Source organism: Hyperoodon ampullatus, assembly GCF_949752795.1.
Source record: "Hyperoodon ampullatus genome assembly, chromosome: X".
Taxonomy (NCBI): Eukaryota; Metazoa; Chordata; class Mammalia; order Artiodactyla; family Ziphiidae; genus Hyperoodon; species Hyperoodon ampullatus.
The window spans coordinates 22,339,320-22,357,901 of NC_136913.1; the positions used below are offsets into that span (position 1 = coordinate 22,339,320).

The 18,582-nt window shown below is 38.8% G+C and overlaps 1 protein-coding gene and 1 pseudogene across 5 annotated transcripts in view; one reads left to right on the forward strand and one right to left on the reverse strand.

Annotated features, from left to right (window-relative positions):
* POLA1 (DNA polymerase alpha 1, catalytic subunit) overlaps positions 1–18,582 on the forward strand; it is a gene marked incomplete at both ends in the record, with an annotated part of 294,126 nt that overhangs the window by 23,935 nt on the left and 251,609 nt on the right. For 3 of the 4 annotated variants that reach the window (XM_079728267.1, XM_079728268.1, XM_079728269.1), the window contains 8 exons: positions 1,602–1,714; positions 2,427–2,547; positions 3,761–3,831; positions 6,660–6,798; positions 7,863–8,017; positions 11,468–11,552; positions 16,466–16,527; positions 17,991–18,080. In XM_079728267.1, the coding sequence (XP_079584393.1) occupies positions 1,602–1,714; positions 2,427–2,547; positions 3,761–3,831; positions 6,660–6,798; positions 7,863–8,017; positions 11,468–11,552; positions 16,466–16,527; positions 17,991–18,080 (836 nt within the window). The remainder of the gene's footprint in view (positions 1–1,601; positions 1,715–2,426; positions 2,548–3,760; positions 3,832–6,659; positions 6,799–7,862; positions 8,018–11,467; positions 11,553–16,465; positions 16,528–17,990; positions 18,081–18,582) is intronic. The other variant, XM_079728270.1, reaches the window with a different exon arrangement.
* LOC307069045 (cytochrome c-like) lies at positions 4,944–6,246 on the reverse strand (annotated as a pseudogene). The gene is made up of 2 exons: positions 5,922–6,246; positions 4,944–4,976 (listed from the first exon to the last, which is right to left on the reverse strand). The product of its transcript is annotated as a cytochrome c-like (transcript).

The following is an 18,582-nucleotide window of genomic DNA, read 5'->3' on the forward strand; positions in this document are numbered from 1 at the left end:
TGTGCCAGAATTTTCTAAGTGCCTCAGGCAAGTGGCCCTATAGAGCAGCTATGTTCATTACTGCTGTCTAATTATTCATGGAGCCCAGGATTTTGCACAGTGACCATCTCTTAGGGTGACTTTCAAATCTCTGGAGTCCTTTTTTTTTTGGCCACGTGGGATTTTAGTTCCCGGATCAGGAATCGAACCCAGGCCCTCAGCAGTGAGAGCATGAAGTCCTAACCACCGGGATGCCAGGGAATTCCCTCTGGAGTCCTTTCTTTTTTAAAATTATTTATTTATTTATTTATTTATTTATTTTTGGCTGAGTTGGGTCTTTGTTGCTGCGCGTGGGCTTTCTCTAGTTGCAGTGAATGGCGGCTACTCTTCATTGTGGTGCGCGGGCTTCCCATTGTGGTGGCTTCTCTTGTTGCAGAGCACAGGCTCTAGGCATGCAAGCTTTAGTAGTTCTGGCACACGGGCTTCAGTAGTTGTGGCTCGAGGGCTCTAGAGCGCAGGCTCAGTAGTTGTGGTGCACCGGCTTACTTGCTCCACGGCATGTAGGATCTTCCCGGACCAGGACTCAAACCTGTGTCGCCTGCATTGGCAGGTGGATTCTTAACCACTGCACCACCAGGGAAGCCCTGGAGTCCTTTCTTGATGGCCATGTTTCATGAACAATGGCTTGATGTCCAGAAAGGCTTGGTTTACCACTTTGTGGTCTGCGTTACTTAGGGATCTCAAAAGGATTTGGATACTAGACCCCATTTGTTAAACTGAAATAGGAGAGGGAGGAACATTACAAATGCTACCCAGCCAGATGTCTTCAGTAGTCTGTGAGGTGGAAAGGGTGAAATAGAAGATAATAGTTTAGCCCTATTAGGAGATATTTACTATTATATGGAATAAGATGTGAGATGAATCATGTTTTTCCAAAACACAATTTTACATACAGGAGAATAATGATATACCATACCTAGTTATCCTTACACGTGAATGTTAATTTTTGTTGGTAAGTACAAGCTAGAAAGGAATTTAGTATTATATTTTCAGAGTTCTCATAAGAGGTTTAAATACGAGATTTGTTGGAAAATAAGTTGCTTTTTTTGTTTCTCTTAATCTGGGTAATCCTGGTTCTAGGGAAAATGTCCTTTTTTTCCTCCTACACTGATCTAGGATGTCTCCCTAGTTTTCGAGGTCTGTCTACATTGAGCCGGGATGTCTCTCTAATTCCCCAGCGGTTTCTACACTGACCTAGGGTGTCTCAGTAGTTATCCGGGTGTTTCTACTCAGGCCTGGGATGTCTCCCTGATAACTGAGGTTTGTCTCCATTTACCTGGGCTGTCTCCCTAATGCTAGGGAAAAATGCTTCCACCAAGTTAGAGAATCATTCTGTTCCCTGTCCTCACAGTGGTCACAGGTTTTACTGGTGTGATATTGTCATGGCATAGGTACTGAGTAAAGGAACTAGTTTTTGGGATTGGGCAGCAGATACATTTGCTGTAAGAAATGACTTACCAAAGCATAAATGTGTGGACACTTGCAGTGAGCTTTTACATCGTTCCTTTAATGTGATATAATTGAAAAGTTTATTTTCTCATGGTTTTTCCTTATTCTTATAGGTGTGGTGTTTCTGTTTGGCAAAGTTTGGATCGAATTCGCCCAAACCCATGTGAGCTGTTGTGTCATGGTGAAAAACATTGAACGAACGCTCTACTTCCTTCCCCGTGAAACGGTAAACCTTAGTAGACAGCTTCTAATTCCAAGTGTATTCTGTCTTCCGCCACCAACCCTGTCCTTTGACAGGGCTGTGGATTATCTACAACCTTTCTTATTGCCTGCCTCGTGGCCACTGATTGTCAGCAGCTCCATTAGACATTGGGAGAAGTGGGGTGAAACACTATCTGTTTTTCAACTTGTTAGAAAGTGTAAAAGTGCCTGAGTTTCAGTACATGATGCTGTCTTCCCCCGCCACTCCCCATTTCCATAATTATTGGGGTTGGGAGTTTATGACTCTAAAATATGACATGGCGTTTGGCCCAGTTTTCATGGTTTTGTTATTTCCTCCACAGCCATTTAACAAGGTCAGTTCAATTTGCTCCTTCTTTTTATTGGGACTTAACATCCACACTCCCCTCTCAACCCCAGCCGTTCCCCATCTCAGTTGAACTGTGAAGCGTCTTGGTCAAGATTTACAACACTATTCTCCCATTTTGTAGGATTGATCAACTTTATCTCTGGCTTTTATGATGCCATTGGGAGGACTTGGGTGTTGGATTTAGTACATTTTTGGGTCCATTTGTATCTTTGAACTCACCTTATTCTATTAAATGTTTAAGTACCTGAAGATGAAAGTTGATTTAGGCTTGGGTTTCTGGTGGTTGAAAAGATCTTATGTACAGATACTTTTTCTCCTCCCCTCCCCTTCCCTCTCCATGGGAAAGCAGAAAATTGATCTAAATACAGGGAAAGAAAGTGGACCTCCAGTTACAATGAAGGATGTTTATGATGAATTTGACGAGAAAATAGCAGCAAAATGTAAGATTATGAAATTCAAGTCCAAGGTTTGTATTTGGTGATAATTTTTTCAGGTCTATATATTGGTTGTTTGTTAATTGCCTGATTTAGCAAATAGTTATTGCATATCTTCTTTTTGCAAAATGCCTTCTGTGTGGCTATAATTCATTGAATGGAAATTTCATAGCAATGTAAAACCAATATGTTAGATTTATAAAAATATTTATTCTTTCTCTTTAAACTGTGTATAATGTTCATTAATTTGAATAAAAAGATAACATTAGCAAAGTAATTGCTTCCAGTACTTGAAGCATAGCTTGTGTTCTTATTCTGAGATGGAGAAGAAACTGTTCTGATCTTGTTTACGTTGGTTATTGCCAAGTTGTCTTGGTCAGAAGGTTAAATCTTTACAAGTCAGGGTCTATGATGCAATTTCTGATAGAGCAAAGTTCTTCTATTCATGTGATACATATTGATCAGTTATCTTCATTTTAGTGAGATATTGATGCCTTTGGCCATAGTTGTGGGGCTGTAAGTTCCTCAGCACACTGGCTATATTAACAGTGATTGCAATAAAGGGAGGATTGAGTTGCTGAAGATGAGGCTAACCGTCTGAACTATTGAGCTTTTTGACTTGTGGCTGATGGATCAGGTCTCTAAAATTCTAGAAGCAATGTGGTGCAATGGTGAAGAGCATAGGTGCTCAAGCTAGACTGCTTGTGCTTTAAGTCCTAGCCCTACCACTTCCTGGTCTGTGACCTTGAACAAGTGCTGAGTGACTTCTCTGGGCCTGTTTCTTCACCTGAGAAATGGGGCCTTATTTCAAGAGCTGTTGGAAGGGTTAAGTCAATTAATTGGGATTAGTGATTACAACAATCCTTGGTACATAGCAAGCACTCAGTACATGTGAGCTATGATTATAATGTTTATTATTAATTTTTGTAGCAAGATGGAGTTGCTTAGTATCAAACAGCAAATAATTTAGTGCATTGACATTGTAAACATTTTTAATGTTTTATTACCTCTCTTGAATGCAAATACTTCTAAGTTCTCTAGTGTCCAAAAGAAGTCTTTTTAACATTTTGTCACTGGCTATTTTAGTCCCAGTTGAGAGGGAGAAAAGGTACTTTTTTGGCTTCATTTACCTTTGTGTTCCATTATGATTAAATACAGAGACATGCGTTGTGTATGTAATGCTTGTCAATTTAATTTGTGAAACGTTTTTTTATCTTAATGATTTTTAAATACCAACTTACCCAGGCAGTGGAAAAGAGCTATGCTTTTGAGATACCTGATGTTCCAGAGAAATCGGAGTACTTGGAAGTTAGATACTCGGTAAGTCAAACAAAGAAAATGAATGGATTTTGCTTGAAAATGGCATTTTCCTATTTTTGAAATTTCAGCTGGCTTTCAATTAGGAGTATTGGCAGGGCTCTTCAAGCTTACAGTTCATTGAAGTGAACTTATAGTCATGAATAATTAAAATGAATAAAATGAATTTAAATATGTAGACTATAGGTTATACTGCCTTTCTCTGCTTTCAAGTATGCATCTTTACATAAATAAGTTGAAATTGCACAACTGTTTGTCAAGTGGAATGAATGCCACAAGATGGAGTTGGACATCATTAGTCTGTTGAAGTGTCCCTCTCAGCAGTGGAAAGGTGAGAGAAGAGCGTCAGTAGCGTCACTGTAGAGCTGCTCTTGCTCCCTTGACAGACAAGGTCACTGCTGCAGGATGTTAATTAACTGGACCTTAACCTCTCTTTACCTCTCCGTTCTAGTGTTTTGATCTCATGATGTTGGAAAAGGGAAACTTAAGAAATATCTCTGACAGTGGTGATGAAAAGTACCATGGAAGCATTTTTTGTAATTGTCAAAACTTTTATTTAGAAATGAATTTGAAATAACATTTCTTGCATGCCATGTGTAAATTATTAATAAAGTTGTGATGAAATACATTGCTTATGACTTGATAATTTTAGCTGTGGATTTCTAATCTGAGGAATGTATGTAGCATTCAACTGATGCACTAGTAATTATTCCTGGTCTTAAATTGCTCTATAAGCAGCAACTGTTTCAAGCATCAACAGGAAGATGATAACCAGTATCATTATTTTTTGCTCAGATAACGTAAGAAAATTACTGAATTTATTATCGGTTTGTTTAGGCTGTATTCATCAGAGCACACATGGCAATATATATAGAACTTGAGAACATGAATATTTCTTATGAAAAGAAAAATAAAACACTGTCTTCCAGAAAAAATTTTCTCCATGGAAGCATTTTGAATGAGTCCTACTCCCTTGCTTTTATTTATTTTGATCTGTGACTTTGTTTTTAATTCTCAAGCCTTATGATCAGATAATTTACAAATTTGTGCTAATGATAAAGCTTCTCTACCTTAAGCCTTCTGAGTTGGCAAAAGCACCATTGCCCATCACACATCTACAGTAGTTCTACCGTTGTGTCTCTGAATACCTGTTTAAAAGACAATCCTGAATTATAACTTAGTCTGACTTTGTAGAGAATTCACAAGCAAGTTTCCTAGCATATCTTGTCACAGTGAATTTTAAAAGCATCTGATCTTAAAGATCATCTATAAAATGTGAGAGGTACTAAATATTCTTTATTTGATGCTATACATAAACCACACTAAAATTCCTTTCATTAAGTAAAATGCAATATTTTAGATGGAGAATTTAAATTAAATTGGCATAGTTAAGACCAAAAAGATAAAGTGGACGTTGTCAGTATACCTTCAGCCCTTGCCTTAACAGGCAAACGAGCACAACTTGAAACACAGGTGAATCTTGCTGGTCTATGAGACAGTTAAGTGAGCTTCTCAGTATTTAAATATATTAATATAACCAGTTATAGAAATCTAAATATAAAACCAATCTCCTATAGGGTTTGAGAAGGCATTCACCGTATCGCTGAAAAGTTTAACATTCCTTATTCAAGTTTAATCATCTCTTTAGAAGGGGAAAACAGTGATAGTACTTTTTGAACCAGAATTACTATCAAAATTCAAAAAGCTGACTATATTCATTTAGCCACAAGCCAATCTTATTTAAATCAGGACAGAAATATTACCTCAGCCATTCATGATCTGAATTCTAGTGTATGAGATCAATTTAAATATGGTACACATAAAAAGTCATGAGACATTTGTTTCATAATAAATAAGGCAGTGGCCAACGATTACGCATTAGTAGCTTTTTTTTTTTTTTTTTTTTTTTTTTTTTGCGGTACGCGGGCCTCTCACTGTTGTGGCCTCTCCCGTTGCGGAGCACAGGCTCCGGACGCGCAGGCCCAGCGGCCATGGCTCACGGGCCCAGCCACTCCGGGGCATGTGGGATCTTCCCGGACCGGGGCACGAACCCGCGTCCCCTGCATCGGCAGGCGGACTCTCAACCACTGCACCACCAAGGAAGCCCGCATTAGTAGCTTTTTGAGATAAGCTATCAAGTCTGCCCTTTCTCCCTTCTTAATGCCAGCGAAGAACATTTTTGTTCCAGGGATGTACTTCTTGGGATTCTCCAAATACTCCCATCAGCGTCTCCTCTCCCCAGGTGATGCCTTTGTTCTTGTTGGCATCTGTGTAAGAGAATCTGAAAGTCTGAGCTGTCTTTCACCCAAACAGACCATGGAGATTTGGCCCAGTCTTGTGCTTGCCTCCCTTTTCCACAGTATGGCACTGGGCACACTTCTGAACACAAATCTTCTTGCCCTTCTCAACATCACCCATTTTTAAATTGTTCTTTCTCCGTGCACGACTAAGAGGTTCCCGCTCGCAAGCCAAATGTCCCGCTCTCTTGCTTTCATTCTTCTAATGGAGTGGTACTTATTTGGCTATTCTTTATCAGTAAGGCATGTACAGCTCTGGACAGAAATCCTCTTTTGCGGGAGCTTCTTGGCCCATTTTTCTTCTAATGGGTGTCATCAAGATGCATTATTTTGTCATTGTGAATTGTTTTTGTTTCCTACTGTGAATTGTTACGGATTTCATTTGTGGCAACTTACATTTCATATATATCAAAGGGGTTTCTTCTGGTGGTTCATAGGGAGACTTTTGTTTATTTCAAATATAGACTTTGGAAAATGTGAAGTAATAGTTTTAAACAAAAAAAAGAATTTTCTTTTTGTCTTTGCCTTTTTCAGGCTGAAATGCCACAGCTTCCTCAGGATTTGAAAGGAGAAACTTTTTCTCATGTATTTGGGACCAACACATCCAGCTTGGAACTGTTCTTGATGAACAGAAAGATCAAAGGACCTTGTTGGCTCGAAGTAAAAAATCCACGTAAGGGAAAATTTACTTTCAGAATGCTAAGTAAATTGCTGTTAGATGCGGTTTCTAGAAGTTAAAGAATTGCACTCAATTTCAGTGCGACCACTTCCTTTTTAATGTTTGTTTCTTTAAGGTTTTCCTTGAGTGAGTATAGGAAGTACGTTTGAAATCACTCTTTCACCGTGGTGCTTAGCATTTTAGTGGGAGGGAGGCTTTAGCTAGCCTACTCCGGCATTTGGATGCATCCTTCATTGTGTTGCTGTCAGCGTGGACTTCCGACCTGGCTGATGTGGCTCAGCTGTTCTACATAGTGAACTGCTGACTTTTGAAGGAGCAGAACATCACTGCCTGGTGTGGATAGTGCATGTATGGTCTCTTACCTGATGTTTTTCAATACTTGCATTTGTGATACTTTGTTTTGTCTTCATGAATCTCTTAAAACTGTTTTTTTAAAATTAATTTTTTTGTCAGTTCATTGGTTTGTTTATTTATTTATTTTTGGCTGTGTTGGGTCTTCGTTTCTGTGCGAGGGCTTTCTCTAGTTGGGGCAAGCGGGGGCCAGTCTTCATCGCGGTGCGCGGGCCTCTCACTATCGCGGCCTCTCCCGTTGCGGAGCACAGGCTCCAGACGCTCAGGCTCAGTAGGTGTGGCTCACGGGCCTAGTTGCTCCGCGGCATGTGGGATCCTCCCAGACCAGGGCTCGAACCCGTGTCCCCTGCATCGGCAGGCAGACTCTCAACCACTGCGCCACCAGGGAAGTCCCAAAACTGTTTTTTTTTTGGATTCCTCTAAGGCAGTGCTGTGGCTTTTACAAACCTATTTTGGGTCTTGGATTTTTTGGAAAGTCAGATGAAAGCTGTGGACTTTTTCCCCAGGAAAATGAACATATGTATACACACACAAAGGTTTGCACACAGTCCAATAACGTGGTTTATTTTTAGTTAGATGTTATAATAAGACATTCTTAGTAGAAGGTAGGATTGAAGACCATCTCGGTTAATCACAGATGTCTTAATTATAGTAACTTTTCTTTTTCAGCAAATAGCTATTGATCTGTTGTTTCTGTTCTTTTTCAGAGCTCTTGAATCAGCCAATCAGTTGGTGTAAAGTTGAGGCAATGGCCTTGAAACCGGACCTGGTGAACGTAATTAAGGATGTTGGTCCTCCTCCACTTGTGGTCATGTCTTTGAGCATGAAGACAATGCAGAATGCAAAGACACATGAAAATGAGGTAAAGAAATAGGACAGATTTTGTACCAATGCCAGAGGTGCGATACTTCTTGCACTTGTACAGCTTTTCTGTAAGGGAAGGTTGTTCTTTTTGGAAGGGAAAGAATACTAATTCACTGCCAAACTCCATTTTGAAGAATGAATTGAATTTGTCTGGTGTTGGAGGTTTTTTTTTTTTTAAAGACTTAAATTGCTGGACTTTTTGTTTTTAAAATTTTTTTATTTTGGAGAACTTCAAATGGACATAGAATAATATAATGAACTCCTATATACCCATCACTCATATTCACCGTTTAGCAAGATTTTGTCACACTTGTTTATCGCCCCCTTTCTTTTTTTTCCTCCTGAAGTATTTTGAAGTTAATCTCAGACATTGTGTCATTTTACCCCTGTATACTTCGGTTTGCATCTCTTAAAACATGCACACTTTCTTATAGAATACCATTATCACCCCTATTAAATTAACAGTGATTCCTTGATACCAGCTAAAATACCTAGTCCATAGTCACATGACTCTATTTCTCAGAAATGTCTTTTAACAGTTGATTTATTTGAGTCAGGATTTATACAAGATCCACAGACGGTGTTTAACTTTTGTTTCTTGAATCTCTTTTAAATGTGAGCAGCTCCCTCCCACCCCTTCCAGCTTTTTCAGTGACACTGACTTATTGAGGAATCACTGTTAGTGGTCTCAAAGAATGACCCATTTCCTGTATTTGTTTGCTACCTTGTATCATTGGATTTCTTCCTGTATACAGGGGGTTGGCAAACTGGCCTGCGGGCAAATCTAGCCCATCACCTGTTTCTGTAAATAACGTTCACTGGAAGACAGCATGTCTGTTCATTCACATATTATCTACAGCTGCTTTTGTACCACGGCAGCAAAGTTAGTAGTCATGACAGAGACTCTGTGACCTGAACGGCTAAAATATTTACTTTTTGGCCCTTTATAGAAAAAAGTATCCACCCCTGCTCATTAGCACTGCTGAATTGATTAGGTTCAGGTTTAACTTTTTTTGGCAAAATACCGTGTAGGTGGTACAGTGTATTTCATGTTGGGTCGTATCAGTAGGCACGTAATGTCTGGTCAAACCACTGTTAGTGGGGCTGTGATTGATTAGTAGGTTCAAGTTTTTTTAACCTCGGCAGTACTGATGTTTGGGCCGAATGAACTTGTTGTGGGGGCTGTCCTGTGCATTGTGGGATGTTTAACAGTATCCCTGGCCTCCACCCAATGCCACATATCTCCCCTACCGCCTACTTCTGACAACCAGAAATGCCTGCAGACATCTGTAAATGTCCCCTGGGGACTGCGGGCAAAATTGTTCCTGGTTGAGAACCACTGATGTAATTTTTGCCTAAATTAGATATTTCATTAGGAGTTGTAAAATGGTCTTCTAATTCCGTCATCCTTTCCATGTTTATTAGTTAAGCATGTGAAATATTAGAATGATTATTAGTTAAATTTTTCTATAAAATTAACTTTTCCCCATCAACCAGTACTATTTGGTTATGCTGCAATACTTTATATAGGAAAGAAGAGATAAATGTGTACTTCTTTCTCTTTTGCTGCCAGTTTTCTGAGGAGGAAGTTGGGGACCTACATGATGTGCACTGTTGACACATGATTTGTTTATTTTTCTTGTTACTTATTTTTGCTTCCTCTTTTATGGACTATCATTATAAACTCATGGGCTTTATATATACTTAGTATATTTCAATCTATTGCATTCATTAATTATTCTTGTTATTTTTGCTGCTTAAATTGTCTCTCTTTGGTCGATGGGAACTTCTTTGTGTTTGCTTCTAAATCCTTTGACATTGATGGGGATCTTTTTTAACAGCCTTTTGGCAATTTTTTTTGTATGTGATTTGATCTTTTAATAATAGTTGATATAGTAGATATTTAATAGTTAAGTGTTTGGGGAAAATTTAATTAGTTAAAAAAAATCCTTCCAGCACCCAGAGTGAGGTTTCTAAATACCATTTCCCCAGAAAGGAAATAGGATTTTGTGAAGAAATAGCTGATTTGGGGCAGGAAATGTCCAGGGTAAGCCTGGAACTTCTTGTTATACTAGAAAGCAAGGACGATACTAAAATCTACTGAAGATATGTAAGAAGGACTCAAGAGTAAACTTGAAGAGTTTCCTACACCAAAGATGGGACAATTTGAGCATGTATAAGTATAACTGCAACAGATTGAAACATACGACTTCATAATGATACTGTAAACACAGCACCGCATTGCTCACCTGTGAAGAAAGCTAGGGAACTAACTCATTATTTTGAAAACTGGTAAATAAAGAGATTGAATCAAGCATTTATCTTGACTTTTTTGAACATATATTGTATCTCAGGTAACCAAATAATCGATGAGGGGAGGTTTGTCTTCATAGAAGCTTTCCAGCTAATAAATAAATAAAATAAAGGAAAAATTGAATGTGACCACTTTGCAATCTCTAATGAGATAATGGATCTAAGCAGTGATTTTCAGAGGCTGCTAGTATCACTAGAGTAGAGATAACCAGACCTGATGTGATAACCAGTGATCAGTAGCACCTCCAAAGAATTCTTGCCAAAAAATCTGATTTTTATCAAGCCTTCAGATCTATAATATACAGGCAGTACAGAAACAGAAGAACATGTTAAATGACATTATTGGGATACAAGCAGCAGAGTCTGTACTGGGGGGGCACTCTACGGGGCAAAACCACCCAGTTTCTTCAACAAATAAATTGCAAGAAATAATAGATGGGGAGGAGTTGTACTTAGACAGTTTAATATATCAACCAGTTGCAAAGTATGGACTTATTTGGTAAATAAAATTGAGATAGTTGGGAAAACATGAGAATTTGAATCCTGCCTGGATATTTAATGATTTTAAGGAAACACTGTTAATTGAATTAGCTGAGATGATTGTACTGCATTTTAAAAACTTCTCATCTTTTAAAGTAATGGCTCTCAATTTGGTGAGATTTTTAACCCTCAAGGGGTTTTTGGCCATGTCTGGAGACATTTTGGTGTCACAACTTGGAGACTGGGGAGTGGGGAGCGGTGCTGTTGGCAGCCAGGGATGCTGCTAAACGTCCCACAATGCACAGGGCAGCCCCACAGCAAAGAATTATTTGGCCTAAAATGTCCATAGCGCTGAGGTTGAGAAACCTTGGTTAGGGATACCTGCTGACATATTTCTGGATAAAGTGATAGGTATGCGTTTTGCTTCAAAATAATGTGGGGTAGGGCTGTTGATGAGTTGATGACTGAAGCTGGGTGATCGGTGTATGAGAGTTGATTTTATTATTCTATTTTTTATTTGTTTAAATACTTCCGTAATAAACAAAGTATTCTTACGATTAAAATCTGTATCTTTTTCTATTCTCGGTGGTTGTGGTGAGAATGCAGACTGCTTAGTAGGTATCTGATAAGTGATTTTCTCCTCCTTTCTTGGCAGATTATTGCTGTGGCAGCATTGGTGCATCACAGCTTCGCACTAGATAAAGCACCCCCACGGCCTCCCTTTCACTCACACTTCTGTGGTATGTATTTTTTTAGCTGGTTTATTAATGGCTTAATTTTTATTTTTCTTGTTTTTTCTCCAGCTGTTGGATCAGTAACTTAAAAAAAAATGTTTTTAAGATACTTAGTGCACGTTGTTAAAGAAGTTTTTTTTAAATTGAAGTATAGTTGATTTACAATACTGTGTTAGTTTCAGGTGTACAACAAAGTATTCGGTTATATATAATATATATCTAGTCTTTTCAGATTCTTTTCCACTATACGTTATTACAGGATATTGGCTCTAGTTCCCTGTGCTCTACAGTAGGTCCTTGTTGCTAATCTGTTTCATGTATAGTAGTTTGTATCTGTTAATCCCATCCTCCTAATTTATCATACCCCCACCACCACCCATCCCCTTTGTACCATAAATTTGTTTTCTATATCTGTGAGTCTACTTCTGTTTTGTATATAGACTCATTTGTGTTATTTTGTAGATTCCACATGTAAGTGGTAACATATAATATTTGTCTTTCTCTGACTTATTTCACTTAGTATGATATTCTCGGTCCATTCATGTTGCTGCAAATGGCAATATTTCATTCCTTTTTATGGCTGAGTAACATTCCATTTGTGTGTGTGAGTGTGTATACACACACACACCACATCTTCTTAAACCAGTTGTCTATCAATGGGCCCTTGGGTTGTTTCTGTGTCTTGGCTATCGTAAACGGTGCTGCTATGAACATTGGGATATGTGTATCTTTTTGAATTAGAGTTTTCGTCTTTTCTGGATATATGCCCAGGAGTTGGATTGCTGGGTCATATGGTAGTTCTATTTTTAGATTTTTAAGGAACCTCCGTACTATTCTCCATAGTGGCTGCACCAATTTACATTCCCACCAACAGTGTAGGAGGGTTCCCTTTTCTCCACACCCTCTCCAGCATTTATTGTTTGTAGATTTTTTGATGACGGCCATTCTGACCGGTGTGGTGATACCTCATTATAGTTTTGATTTGCATTTCTCTGATGATTAGTGATGTTGAGCATTCTCTCATGTGTCTGTTGGCAATCTGTATATCTTCTTTGGAGAAATGTCTGTTTAGGTCTTCTGCCCATTTTTGGAGTGGGTTGTTTGATTTTTTTTGCTATTGAGCTGCATGGGCTGCTTGTAAATTTTGGAGATTAATCCTTTGTCAGTTGCTTCCTTTGCAAATATTTTCTCCCATTCTGAGGGTTGTCTTTTCATCTTGTTTATGGTTTCCTTTGCTGTGCAAAAAGCTTTTAGGTTTGAGTAGGTCCCATTTGTTTATTTTTGTTTTTGTTTGCTAAAGAAGTTTTTTTTTGGTCAGTTGTGGACCCTAAGTTTTATTGGACTGGTTGCTCCTATTCAGCTGTTTAATTTTTTTTCTAGGAGCAGAAGTCGGGAGGCAGTTTGATATCTTTTTCTCTGTTCCAGTGGTTACTCTATTGTGGTAGAGTAGTTTTTTTTTTTCTGGGTCAAAATTATGCTGTAACTATTTTCTTTTCGTGATGTCACCCTAAAAGCCTGTCATAGAAGCCTGGCCAAAGTTTTCTGTGTGATGAGGCAGGATGCCAAGGAATAAATAAATGATTACCTATTTGGGAGGAGTTATGGTAATGTCATGCTGGAGTTGGGTTGTGCTATGCATACAATTCCGTGGATGAAACTATTCCAAGAATTCTGCGTGCCATGAGGCAGTCTCCACCGCGGATTATGACGTATTGCATGTTGAGAACTTGGCCAGTTAAATAGTCATTTTTCTGTAAAAAATAAAATAAGGGTGCAACACTATTGATGTGTTATGCTTCCCGGGTTCTTTTCCATCCCAGAACCAGAGATTAACTGGGGCAGCATCTCCTGTCAGGTTTCTTGGATACTAGGAAAGTGGGACAAGGGAAGCAAGCAGAGAAGGGAGGGTGATGTGTTATTTTTGTGAAGTTTTACCCTTTAAGTTGGGTTGAATACACAGAACAAAGTGATGTTGAGAATAGTTTGGAAAATATGTGGAAGAGAGAGTCATTAGCTCATTTCAACATTTACCTCCTCTGAGTATGTCACTGTATGAACAGCCGTTGTGAATGACAAGGAGTTGAGAGTATAGTGGGGGAAGCTTTGGTCATCTTTACTATCCTAACTTTGAGAAGTTTGGATTGAGTTCCTCCATTGTATGCTGATTGAGGTTTTGGTGGTGGTGGGCATTTCCTTTGGGAAAGACTTAAATATTTTCCATTCTGACTTAGATGGATAGTAAATGTTTCATCAAAGCAGTTTTAACAATTGTAGGGACTTAGGGCTCTGTACTTGGGTATTCTTTTTTTTTAGATTTAATCTTCTAAACTTTTAAAAAAATTGAGGTGTATTTGACATGTAACATTGTATGACTTTCAGGTATACAACATAATGTTGCCATATTTGTATATGTAGCAAAATGATCACCACAATAAGTCTAGTTAACATCCATCACCATAGTTACAAACTGTTCTTTTCTTGTGATGAGAAGTTTTAAGACTTTCTGTCTTAGCAGCTTTCAAATATGCAGTACAGGGTTATTAACTGTAGTCACCATGCTGTATATTACATACCCAAGGCTTATTTATTTTATAACTAGAAGTTTGTACCTTTTTACCCCGTTCACCCATTTCGTGCACTGCCCCCACAATCACCATCTGTTCTCTGTATCTGTGAGCTCATTTTTTAAAATTTTCTTTTCTGTTTTTGTTATTCCACATGTAAGTGAGATCATACTGTGTTTGTCTTTCTCTGCCTTATTTCTCTTAGCATAATGCCCTCTAGATCCATCTGTGTTATCACAAATGGCGAGTTACTGTTTTCTAGTTACTGTTTTCATTTTCTTCAGATAAATACCCAGAAGTGGAATTGCTGGATTATATGGTTGTATTTTTAAGTTTTTGAGGAAATTCCATGACTGTTCCATGACTGTACCAGTTTACATTCTCACCAACTGTGCTCAAGTTTTCCCTTTTCTCTCCATCCTCTCCAACCAACACTTTTTATCTCTTCTGTTTTTGATAATAACCATTCTAGTAGGTGTGGGTAATATCTCATTGTGGTTTTGCATTTCTCTGATGATTTGTGATGTTCAGTACCCTTTCCTCTACCTGGTGGACTTCTGTATGTCTTTAGAAAAATGTCTATTCAGCCCCCCTGCCCATTTTTTAATCAGGTGGTTTGTTTTCATTGTATGAATTTTAAAATATATATATGTTGGATATTAATGCTTTATCAGATATATGATTTACAAATGTTTTCTCCCATTCAGTAGGTTGCCTTTTCATTTTGTTGATGGTTTCCTTTGCTGTGCAGAACTTTATACTTTGATGTAGTCCCACTTGTTTATTTTTGCTTTTGATGCCTTTGGTTTTGGTGTCAAATCCAAAAAGTCATTGCCAAGACTGATGTCAAGGAGGTTACTGCCTATGTCTTCTTCTAGGAGTTGTTTTTCTTTTTTTTCTTTTTTTTTGGGGGGGCAGGGGGTGTGCCGTATGGCATGGGGGACCTTAGTTCCTGACCAGGGATTGGACCTGTGCCCCCTGCATTGAGAACATGGAGTCTTAACCACTGGATCACCGGGAAGTCCCTCTTCTGGGAGTTTTATGGTTTCTGATCTTACGTTCAGGTTTTTTTTCCAAATAAATAAATAAATATTTATTTATTTATTTATTGTGGCTGTGTTGGGTCTTCGTTGCTGCGTGCGGGCTTTCTCTAGGTGCGGTGAGTGGGGGCTACTCTTTGTTGCGGTGCACGGACTTCTCATTGCGGTGGCTTCTCTTGTTGTGGAGCATGGGCTCTAGGCGTGCGGGCTTCAGTAGTTGTGGCACATGGGCTCAGTAGTTGTGGCTCACGGACTCTAGAGCACAGGCTCACTAGTTGTGGCACATGGGCTTAGTTGCTTCACGGCATGTGGGATCTTCCTGGACCAGGGCTCGAACCCGTGTCCCCTGCATTGGCAGGCATATTCTTAACCACTGCACCACCAGTATGTTCAAGTTTTTAATCCATTTTGAGTTAGTTTTTTGTGTATGGTGTAAGATAGTGGTCCAGTTTTGTTCTTTTGTGTGTGGTTGTCCAGTTTTCCCAACATCATTTTTTGGAGAGACTCTCCTTTCTCCATTGTATATTCTTGGTTCCTTTGTCATAAATTAATCGACCATGTTATGTATGGGTTTATTTCTGGGCTCTCTGTATGTCTATTTTTATGCCAACATCATACTGGTTTTTTTTTTTTTTTTTGTGGTATGCGGGCCTCTCACCGCTGTGGCCTCTCCTGTTGTGGAGCACAGGCTACGGATGCGCAGGCCCAGCAGCCATGGCTCACAGGCCCAGCCGCTCCGCGGCATGTGGGACCCTCCCACACCAGGGCACAAACCCATGTCCCCTGCATCGGCAGGCAGACTCTCAACCACTGAGCCACCAGGGAAGCCCCTCATACTGTTTTGATTACTGTAGCTTTGTAATGTAGTTTGAAATCAGGGAGTATGATGCCTCCTGCTTTGTTCTTCTTTTTCAAGATTGCCCTGGCTATTCAGGATCTTTTGTGGTTCCATATGAGTTTTAGGATATGTAGTTTGTTTTGGCAACTATTTAGAGATCAAGGGGAATTTATTTATATTTATTAAGATGGTTTCCAGGGCTTCCCTGGTGGCGCAGTGGTTGAGAGTCCGCCTGCCGATGCAGGGGACACGGGTTCGTGCCCCGGACCGGGAAGATCCCACATGCCGCGGAGCGGCTGGGCCCGTGAGCCATGGCCGCTGAGCCTGTGCGTCCAGAGCCTGTGCTCCGCAAGAGGAGAGGCCTGCGTAACGCAAAAAAAAAAAAAAGATGGTTTCCATTCAGAAACTTGCAGTGTATGTGTACTTGAAATTGGACTAAGATGGGTGTTGGAATCTTTATTTTTCTCCTTTTTACAGTTGTGTCTAAACCAAAGGATTGTATTTTTCCATATGATTTTAAAGAAGGCATTAAGGAAAAGGTAAAGAACTCACTGTTCATTCCTTTTAAATATGAAATATGTATTTGTTTAAAAAGAGAAAAGGAGAATGCTATGGATTAGTAGAAATACGCTATTTTATATGTTAATTTATTAGATCTCTTCTTGTTAGATTGGACTGTGGCATTAACCCATTAAAAATGTATTAGAAGTTTAAAACTAGAAGCGTTATTTAACAGTGTTTAAATGTTTCACCTCCTGGAAATAATGGGATTCGACACTTTATTAATAGATGGGTGGTCTCAAACCCTCCTTCAGATAACTTAATTGGAAGCTTTTCCAAAATTGCATGATCACATGATTACTGTTTTGGGAAAGTGTTGTGTAAAGCCCACCCCACCCCCACCCCGCTAACTTGAAGGAAGTCAAGAGAAGTTGAGAATGCTGTGGATATTAAAGGTGACATATATTGGGAAGGTTGATGTGGGCTGGCTATAACTGATCAGTGATCTCTAAACTCCCAGTATACTCCATGAAGAAGTTTTCACGAGTCCTTAATAAAAATGGGGGGGGGGTAGTATAATGTGACTTTTTCATAAAAGTAAATGTATTCAATATGAAGAATTTTATTTTTGGAGAGTATGTTTTTTCTTTTATGAAATGCCTGGGTTGGTAAATATGTAGGTTTTTAAAATTTCTTTTAATGTCTTCACTTGCCAAAATTAAAAGTTAGCAACCTTATCAGGTTCCACTTACTTTAAATTTGGTTTGAGAAGTCCAGTAGTCTGGGGGTACTATTGAATCAGGCTATTATTTGTGAAGTGCCCTGAATTAGTAAGTAAAATGACCTTGGAAAATTCCATTAGAGTCAAACTGATATTTTTTAAACCTGAGCTAGTTGTAGAAAACATAGCCATCAACTTCATTTTAAGAGTCGTAATAAGAGTGGATCTTTTGAATACCTGATTTATATTGAGTAATCCAAGTGGAAGCCTTTTGTGTGTAGATAGGTTTTATTTAAGACACTTAATTCTTACATGTATGTTTGTTTTTAGTCTCGTTTCTTATTTATGGGTTTTTACACCACTATTTGGGATTAGTTTATACAGTCCTTGGGATCTCTTTATGTGGTAAATACATAAACAACAAAGTCTACCAGGGATTATATAGGAAAGTAAGTAATGTTTTTGATAGGTACTCTGATTCAGATGCTATAAAATGTGTCCAGATACACAAGTGTGTCCCTATGGAGGGACATTTCTGCACTCGATAGTGTTTAGCGCTTAAAATTTTGCTTCATTCACATGCTTATTACTTGAATGAGCTCCTCAGAGATTTTGTGCAACTATTACTGTGAAATCTAGGATCAGGAATTTCATTGCTGCATTTAATTTTGAAATGGATGGTTTCTTTTAACCCTAAGAAATCTTATCCTGCTTGAACAAGGAGCCAAGGTATAGTAGTTGAGAGTAAAGATAAGTGACTGGTATGTTTTTATCTAACAGAATGTGAAGGTTGAGATTGCTGCAACAGAAAGAACACTGCTAGGTTTTTTCCTTGCAAAAATTCACAAAATTGATCCTGATATCATTGTGGTGAGTAGATGTTTGACCATGTCGTGGGGAAGCTCTTCATTCCGTAGTTCTTTTCAGTGTGACTTGATTGGTACTTTTTGAGCAGTGGAGAATCTTTTCAGAGTGAAATAACCCTGTGGACTGGTGGGAATTGCTATACTTTCTCCTAACAGACAGGAGAAAAAACCCCAACCTACTACAAGATACTTTTTTTTCCCCACTACTAGAAAAGCAACTCATGAATTACTGTTGAAGTTTAGGGTACTCCTGTTATTTACAGTTAGAGAGCAACCCAGAAGTAAGTCAACTCATGTCAACTGTTAATAGCTCCAAAATTTTGGCTTAGTGGCCCAGCAGTATAATGTCACAGGAGTGAACTCCCTTGGTTTGGTGCGTATCCCCAAAGTGTAAGTATTTTAATTTTATGAGCTCAGTGGATCTCTGACATATTCCTTTGAGAGCTCGTGGCTAGGAGTCTTTTTTTCTCTTAATGACTGAATATGCTCCTACTAAATAGTTAAGA